At 53.9% G+C, this 9,132-nt stretch overlaps 1 protein-coding gene across 1 annotated transcript; it reads right to left on the bottom strand.

Moving 5' to 3' along the window:
• Window positions 1-698: 698 nt before the first annotated feature.
• On the bottom strand, window positions 699-5,918 carry IBA57 (iron-sulfur cluster assembly factor IBA57). Its single transcript, XM_007535079.3, has 3 exons — window positions 5,272-5,918; window positions 2,046-2,389; window positions 699-1,699 (listed from the first exon to the last, which is right to left on the bottom strand). The coding sequence occupies exons 1-3, from the start codon at window positions 5,610-5,612 to the stop codon at window positions 1,308-1,310; spliced, it is 1,077 nt and encodes a 358-aa protein (XP_007535141.1). The 5' UTR covers window positions 5,613-5,918; the 3' UTR covers window positions 699-1,307.
• Window positions 5,919-9,132: the final 3,214 nt, after the last annotated feature.

The following is a 9,132-nucleotide window of genomic DNA, read 5'->3' as shown; positions in this document are numbered from 1 at the left end:
ACAACAACAACGAAAAATAATAAGGGCAACAAAAAGAGAAAAAATAGCCTCCAGGAGCATTAGATTTGTAGTGCAGGCACCAAGCCCCAGCAATAACCCTGGAGGCAAAAAAAAAAAAAAGACTTACAAGCACGAGGCCCCATGTTCAATCCCCAGCACCACATCTTCCAGAGTAATGTTCTACTTCTCTCTTTCACTAATAAATACATCTTTTAAAAACATAAATGAATGCCAGTCAGCGGGTATAAGCAGCCCCTCACACTCACGGTCAATGCCCAACATGCTACACTGTTTACCTTCCATTCACATCACCTCATCTTCAACTAAGAACAGGTCTGGAGAGGGGACAGCAGCATAGCCGAGACACAAGTGGCTGCTCTGGACTTGGCCAGAGACCCCAACCAGGATCCGCTGATGAACTGTCTTGAGGATCCAGAGGCTGCCCTGCCTTCATTCCAACAGACCCAGGAGGTACACCTAGAGGAAGGGGTGCCACCTGCCAGCCTGGGCATCCACTCAGTGCTGGCAGTGGCAGTTTCCTGTCTGCCTCTGCCCAGCTGGTTAGACCCTCAGCTTGGTCTTTCTCACCTCCGATCCCCAGTCCCTAGAGTTCTGGCCTATTGTCTGTCTGTTTCTCTCTCTCTCTCTCTCTCTCTAACTTGTTCCCACCTGAAATGAAACCAGAGTTCCACAGGATGACTGGTGGGCCAAGCTTTAATAGTGGCCAGTGGTGTCATGTGGGCCACCCCCAAGCAGTCAGTGGTGCAGGAGACATCATGGCATCGAGTGGGAGCAACAACCCTTCAGTGGAAGCTCCCTCACCGAGGGCTGTCAAGGCCACTGGGGAGCTAAAATTATGAGATGTGTCCTACGTACACCAGTTGAGACAGTTCTCAGGCCCACATCCAGCAGCTTGCAGGGGAGGGGGCAAGGTTCAATTTCTCATTCCTGACTTTGGGATGGAGACAAGGCCCTCTGGACCAGCACGCAGTGTCACCTCCTCTGGGGTCTGAGGCCCAGCTCAGACAGAGGAGCATGAAGAGGCCGCTTTTCCTGCCCACAATGCCAGGGAGAGCTCTTGCCACTCCAGTTTATAGGGTCACTGGGAGGGGGCAGTGCACAGGGTGTGTGAGACCCTCTCAGGAAGCCCGTTAGACTGGAAACCCCTTGGAGGCCTTCCGAGGGTGTTGTGCATTCAACAGAAACACAAGGTAGTAGGGGCAGGCCCTCAGGACACAGAGGATGACTAGGGACCCTCCACAGCACCCCAACAGTTCCAGGGCCTGCAGGAGGAGGGACACTCAGGGCTACTTGGTGGCTGTGGGCCACCAGTCCGGCACAGATGCAGTGACGGCCACCTGGCCACTGTCAGAGGTTCTAATGTGGAGAGGGCACTTGATCTTCTCTGACCGCAGCAGTGCTAGCCCCACGTCCCCCTGGCCTGCCCTGTACTTGCCCGCCACCTTTCCTGACTCAGTGAGCACTGGGGAGCCGGGCGCGATGCCACTGGCAGGGAGGGGGCCTGCCAGCCGCACCGGGAAGAGGCGCTTGCGGATGACGCCCATGTGGTGGGTGCGAGCCGTCAGCTCCTGGCCAATGTAGCAGCCCTTAGTGAAGCTAACGCCGTGCATGAAGGCCAGGTTGGACTCCAGGGGCAGGGCCACCCCCGGGGGCAGGTCACAGATGCCTTCAGGAATGCCTGTGGGGTCAAAGGAAGGTGGCTCAGTAAGACATGGAAGGGCTCTCAACCTCCCTCTCCCACAGCTCTAGGGGCCCCATCCTAGAGACTCCTCCCCTGCCCCTCTTCCTGCTCCTGGACCCCTCCTGCTTTGCCATCCTCCACCACCCCCAGCTTCACATACCCTGCCCCTTCCCCTGGCCCCTTCTTTCCACCCCACTTTCCCATCCTCCATGCTCCTTCCTCTAGACACCCTTCAGCCTGTGCCTTTCTCCCCATCATTTCACCCCACCTTCCACCCATCTCCCCTGCCAGCCAGGTCTCCCCTCGGGCCCTGGCCCTCCACACTCCAGCGTCCCCCCAATACCTTGCTGGTACCGGTGCCTATGATAATCTTGGGGGTCCCCAAGCCGGCCCCCAGGCATTAGGGCTGGGTCCTCGTCCCGGGTGAGGAGTCGCCAGCCCATGCAGGCTGTCCGAGGATCTCGGGTGAGGACGGCAGCACCCTCAGCCTTCGCCTGCAGCAGTGGCTCAGCCTCGCTGGCCCCGGAGGTACTGGGCAGCAGGGCCCAAACATGTAGCTCAGAACTGGGCTCCACAGTCACCTTCCGTCGGATCTTATACAGGGCCAGGTGTTTCTGCAGCGCACCCAGCGCAGAAGCATCACACTCCAGGAGGAAGGTGGGCGCCTCATCTGTGCACACTGGGAGCCTAGAGGAGAGTCGAGAGCACATGGGGGTTAGCATAGCTCAGACCAATGTACGAAGCTGGGACAGCAGCCCTGCCAGCAGGGAGGCCAGCACCGAGGAGGGGGGGTCAACAGGTCCAGCAGCCAGACCACAGCCACCCATCCACCCAGTGTGGGGCCCTACCTAGAGTGAGACCTACTTCTCCCAGCCCCAGGAAACACTGAGAAGCCAGGGATGCTCTGGTTCTCTCTCTCTTCTCCTTGTTAATACTTTGTTAATGGGGCTGGTGAGATAGCATACTAGTTGTGCAAAAAGTCTTTCATGCTTGTGTTACCAAAGGTCCCAGCTTTAATTCCCACCAATACCACCATTAAGCCAGAAATCAGCAATGCTCTGGAGTAAAAGAAATGAAACAAAATTAAATTAAATTAAATTAAATATAGGGACGAGCAAAACAGTTCCTTTGGATAGTGTGCTACTATGTCACATGTGAAACTTAGACTAGAGCCTGGCTCCCACTGCAATGAAAAACTTCAGGGGGGCCAGGTGGTGGTTCACCTTGTCAAGTGCACACACTACAGTGTGCAAGGACCCAGATTCAAGCCCTTGGTCCCCACCTGCAGGGGGAAAGCTTCACAAGTGGTGAAGCAGAGCTTCAGGTGTCTCTGTCACTTTCCCTCTCTATCTCCCCTTCTCTCAATTACTGTCTCTATCCAATAAAAAATAAATTAAATTAAAAGATTTTTTTTTAAAAAAGAAAACTTCAGTGCTATGTTTTCATTCTTTCTCTTTCTGCCTCTCTCTAAAACAAATATAATTTTTTTAAAAAGTACAAAAGTACAAAAAAAAATTTAAAGTCAAATGTTCTAACTTTAAAATCAAAATGAAACGCAGTGACACCCTCAATGTGGCAGAGGTTGCAAGAAGCCAGTCACTTGGGCATTACCAAGCATGTTAACACAGGCTGCCCCTTCAGAAAAGCCTGTGGTTTCTTATCAGACCACATGGCCTGGGCACTGCTCCCAGAAAAGTGGGAAAATGTTCACACAAGAATCTGCACATGAATGTCAGTAGCAGTTGCAATCCTAGTGACTTCAAACAAAAAACAATATGTCCTCCAGTGGGTAAGTGGTTAATGAGCTGCAGTACTTCCCCCTTGATGGGGGTTCTTCCTCATATGGAAATTCATAGTCAGGGCTAGGTTCTGGGTCAAGCATTTTCTGAGCCCCTATGCCCTTGCCTGTATGCCTGGCAACACTTGGGGGCCGAAAAAAGCTGCAATATAACCCTTGTCCCTGCCCCCAAATCAGACTATTTGCCACCCCCACCACAGCCGTGTAACAGGGACAGGTCAAGGAGCACAGCCAAGGCAAGCGGAGCCTTGCCGGGGAGCACTGCAGGCACCGTGTGCACCCCTGGACCTGTCCCACCCAATGCCAAGAGAGTCCACACCCACATCCCTGATTGACAAGCACAAATGTCTCCCATGTTGCCCAGTGCCCTGGGGGGCAGGGTTGCCAGATATGATAATCAGGATGCCTGGGCACATTTAGATTGGAGACAAACAAAACAACAAAGAACATCTCCAGTATAAGTATTCCCCAAAACACCACACAGGACAGTTACAAGAGCCACTCATCTGAATGTACTTGTGTTTGTTTTGTTTTGTTTTGTTTTTGGTCTGCTAAGCCTCTCTGTGAACTGAGTCCGAAGGAGGAAGGTCATGCAGCCTGGTGAGTTGGCCAGGCAGGAAAGGGCTGGGGCCCCAGAAGTCCTTCCTTAGCTACTCTCCCACCTGGAGCACAAGTTGTGTAGAAACTGAAGAGAGGGTCCCTAACCTTCTCCTGTGTATGCCCCCCCTGCATAGCACCTGATGCTCTGGTGTCAACCACCCCAGGAGTGCTGGGACCCACTTGGCTGGACCAGGACCTTCAAGAGTAGACGGATCTCTGGGGAATGAGGCAGGTGCCAGGGCACAAGGTGTGGGTGGGCACAAGTGGACTGACTAGTGGAGGGAGCCCAAGATGCCAGACACCAACGCTGCCCTCTCCTCAAAGAGTGAACTGGGTGAGGTCAGGCTAGTAAGGAGCTGGAACAACCCCACACCCTGAGAAACTAACTCACCATGCCTGTCATGACTAGCAAAGGGGGAGTCGGGCTGTAGTGCAGCAGGTTAAGCGCACATGGCGCAAAGCCCAAGGAATGGCGTAAGGATCCCAGTTCGAGCCCCCGCTCCCCACCTGCAGGGGAGTCGCTTCACAGGAGGTGAGGCAGGTCTGCAGGTGTCTGTCTTTCTCTCCCCGTTTTCCCCTCCTCTCTCCATTTCTCTCTGTCCTATTCAACAATGACAACAGTAACAACAATAACAACTACAAGGGTAACAAAAATGAAAATAAATATAAAAATTTTTTAAAAACTAGCAAAGGGCCCCAGTCTTGGGGCACCCAAGTGATTGTACCAATGAGACACGGAGTGTCATGACACCCAACCCCAGAACACAAGACACCTTCAAGAGAGGGTTCCAGAAAGTGTGGCCACATCCACACACTGATGTACAACAACAACCGGCAGGGTAGGAGCACCATTGTGTGTACAGGGGTGTGGAAGGAACGCGGGGAGTGGGGAAAGCGCCACGCAACTAGGGCTCCAGCTACCTTTTTCCCTGCAGTAGGAAGGGGGCGAGTGGTGGCTCCCTATGGGAGCCTGTGCTGGGGGGGGGCCCTCCTGTGCCTGCCTCTCCTTCCTGGGCCCCAAGCTCGCTTTCTCTCTCGGTACCCGCATTCCTAGCTGTCTTTCTCCCCTCCCCACCCCACGCCACGCCACGCCACGCCGTGCCCCTCCTCTGGACCCTCGTTTCTCCCCACCCCCACTACGCCCCGCCCACCCAGTGCCTCGCCCTCTCACCCGTACAGGATGACGTCATAGAGCGTGCGCCCCTGAACATTGAGGAAGTGGGCGTAGCCCGCGCGCGCCGGGGGCTTAGACACGCCGGCTACAGGACCCGGAAGCGGCAGTTCATTGGTCAGTAACCCCAGGAGGAAGGGCGCCGAGTCCGGCCCGCGCACGCGCACCAAGGCGCGGTCGCCCAGAGGGAAGCAGGTCCACGCTGCGCTCTCTGCGGAGTCAGCGCCACGATGGCTGGGGCTGTGGATTAGTCGGCGCCTTAGGGCCGCGCGTAGTCGCCAGCCGCAGGCTGTGCTGCTGAGTTCCCGAAAGGCGCTCCGGAGCAGCGCCGCAGCCGCCATTTTGGGCCCGAGTGAAGCGGCGGGAAAGGGAGACCCGGGCCTAGGCGGGCGGGAGCCACGGCGGCCCCTTGTGGTGGGCGGGGCGAGCGCCCTGCGGTGGCGCGCATGTGCGGGGCGGGGCCCTGGCTGCTTGTCAACAGCACGCCCCGCCTTGTTCTTTGGATTCTGGGGGCGCACCTGCCCAACTCGGGGTTCTCAGTGCTGCGTCTGCCCAGAGTGGTTAGGTCACGTGACTCAAGCTTTACCTAACCGCCCCTTTCAGGGACGCAAGGTGTCTACACCACCCAGAACTTCCCATCTTTCCAGTCTCCGTCCCTGTCAAACCTTGATCCCCCACTCTCTTCCCCAGCCTCAAGCCACCCTCATCCAGCATTGTCTCTGTGAACCCGACATCTTTGGAGGCTCAAGCGTGGAAACCTGCAGAATCTGCCCTGTGAACATCTGTGGGCACTGACCATGATATCCTGCTGGGTCATCCCTCGTGTGACATGTGCCTAGATTCCCTCAAAAGTTTTTCCCTTCTCTCAGTTGATGAACACATGGAGTGCCTCACCCTCTTAGTTCTTGTGAATCAACCCTACGGTTCTGCTCCCACCCCACTTCAGATGCCAGTCAAGAGTCCAGATTGTCATCAGTGTTTCTGACCAGCTGACTGTAGACTCAAGGTTCCCATAATTCCCCCTGTGGTTAATTTGTTAGCACCACTGAGCTAACCCTGATAGTGATAAAATATATATATATATATTAGTGCAGCTCACAGAACTCAGAAATATAGGATATAGTGGTCCGGGAGGTGGCGCAGTGGATAAAGCATTGGACTCTCAAGCATGAGGTCCGGAGTTCGATCCCTGGCTGCACATGTACCAGAGTGATGTCTGGTTCTTTCGCTCTCCTTATCCCTCTCATTGATAAATAAAAGTATTTAAAAATTTTTTAAATAGGATATAAAATACATAAATATAGGATAATATAAAACGTAGTATACAAAAGAAACAGCCAGATGGAAGAGGGCAAAGTATGGGAAAGGAGGCTGGAGCTTCCATGCCCCTCCCAGGTACACCACTCTTCCGATTTCCTTGTGTCCACTAATTCAAAAGCACTTCTAGAGTTTTTATAGAGGTGAAATGAAAAATCCATAGGCAAAAGAATGAGAAAACCTGCCGCAAGTGGTGGACTCTCAATTTCACATTCCTGTATCCCGAGTGGAAACCTAAGCGGACTGAGATCCTGGACTGAGATCCAGGACTGAGATCCTGGCTAGCCTTCTCTCACCTTTGACACTGTCAGCACCTTGATGGACTCTGTAACCAATCAGCCTGTGCTGCACCCAACTTGAAAACCGATGAGGCTGGGTGCTGAGGTTGAAAAGTCATTCAGGCCAGGTAGGAATCGACCTGAAACCTGTTAATGAGAAATAGATGTAACTCCCGGCCCTCCATGCAGCCTCGGTCTTGTTCTTTGGTTACTTTTGAACTGTAACACTAGAGAGCTGTATTATGGAATATGTTCCATAACACCTCCCACCACAACCAACAGCTCCCCAAAGCTAGACCTCATCAAGATTGAACCCAGATAACACCTCCACCAAAACTGAGCTGACTGCCTATTGTATACCAAGCTTTCTGGTTTGGGGCTTGTAATTACAGAAGGTATGGAAGACTAATAAAGTCAGTTGTCTTATCCTTCGCCTAGATTTGCTGAGCATCAACATGACCAGTCTAGTATGTGTTTCATCTGCACTGGAACATCAGCCTGCAGAAGGTGTAGGTGCCCTGTACCAGGCATACCACCACATCCCAGTGCCATGGCACTGACTGACATGGAGCACAGGCTGTCTCCTTCATGGAGGACTGGGCCTCTCTTGAATGTGCTGGTTCTCACAAGGCTGGGTGTAGGCTGGCTTAGAAAACGTCCGTGCCGAAGACTCACACCTCAACACTGCTTAGGTGACTGATAGGCCCCATGTAAAGGGGGCCTTACCCTCTGTATTTGTGACCCCATAGTCTTCTACTTGTGGTTATAGTGCTGTATTCTGTTTTTGTGAGCAAGACCAGAGCACCGCACTGTCACTGAGCCTGGGGATCAAACCTAGTGCCTCATACAACCAGATCATGCACTCTACCACCTCCCTGGACCCTGGTCTTAGTTCTTGTCTCCTTGTCCCAGGCTGTTCTCTCCCTGTGAATAGACCTCTGCCTTCAACCTTCCCATTCTCCTCAAGCCCTCTTAGGTCCTGTGTCCCTGCCAGCCACCATGTCTGTGCTAACTGTATGGTGAGTGAACAGCCTCAGGCCCCCACCCACAGCCCCCTCCCTGCTGGCTTCCTGGTGGTGACCTGCCTAGCATGGCATGCAGCCCCCAGCCCCTGGTGGAGGAGGTCTTCCTCTGCTTGCCCTGGCATTCCATGGGTGACCTGTCACCTCCCTGCCAGTGAGGTGAAGACAGGGAGGAAGCAGGAAAGCATAATACGGGGTGGGGGCACGTTCTTCCAGCCTCACGTCAGCCCCCAGAGCCTAGGAATCTGCTTCCCACCAGCACAACAGCAGGAAGGGCAGTAGCTACCTCAGGACCTCCTAGACCCCCCCAGTCTGGCACCCGGTCCAGCTCACTGTCCAAAGTGGTAGCCTCAGATTCAGGGGCAGCTTCAATGTTCAGTAACTCAAACCAAGTCAAATAAAACTCCATTCCTCGCTGCATAGACTACAAGAAGTGCTTCATGGCTGGAGCAGACAGACAGCAATACTCACCATCCCCAGCAGACCCTTCAGGAAGCCTTCCTGGCTGTCTTCACCACTATGCTATCCTGCCTGTGGACACAGACAAGTGGCTATTGCTCAGGTCCCCCACATGGCTACTCCTCACACCTTCAGCTCTGGAAGTAGGGACCTTAGTCTGGCATTGCAGGACTCCCAGGGAACCCCATGCATTGGAGATAAGGTTGTGTACTGTGTTCTGATTCTGTGGTCACAGGCCTTGGAGCCACTGGGAGGGGTGGGGAGCTGAGAACTGGGAAATTGACAGGCGTGGGGGTCTGGGACCCTGCTTCCCAGCTGCCACAGGGGGCAGGGGTGGCTTCCTGTTATTCTCTCCTCGCGGCATCCTCCCTTCCCAAAGACAGAAGGAAGCTGCCCCCTTTCGGGGGTGTTGGAGCCCCCACTCCTCCCAGCAGCCTTCCATAATCTCCCTGAACTGCCATGGGTTGGCTCTGGTCATGGAAACGGATGAGAGTGAGACGGAGGCTCTTCTGTCTGATCCTGCTCCAGGCTCAGGCGTAACCTGGGTGGGGCCCCAGGCAGTAGGGGCCCCACCAGGCCCGAGGCAAAGCAGGGAGCCTGGATGAGGAAGACAGTGACGGGTGGGGGGTCTGGCTCCGCACCCCAGATGAGCTCTCCATTCTTGTGGCCACCCTGAAAAATAAGGAAACCAGGCTGCCTGGTGCTTTGCTTTCTTATTTGTTTATTTATTTATTTATTTATTTATTTATTTATTTATTTTGGATAGAAACAGAGAAATAGAGAAG

Source organism: Erinaceus europaeus, chromosome 9 (assembly GCF_950295315.1).
Source record: "Erinaceus europaeus chromosome 9, mEriEur2.1, whole genome shotgun sequence".
In the NCBI taxonomy this organism is placed as follows: domain Eukaryota; kingdom Metazoa; phylum Chordata; class Mammalia; order Eulipotyphla; family Erinaceidae; genus Erinaceus; species Erinaceus europaeus.
The sequence above is the reverse complement of the archived record's forward strand: the minus strand, read 5'-3'. Positions and strand labels throughout refer to the sequence as shown.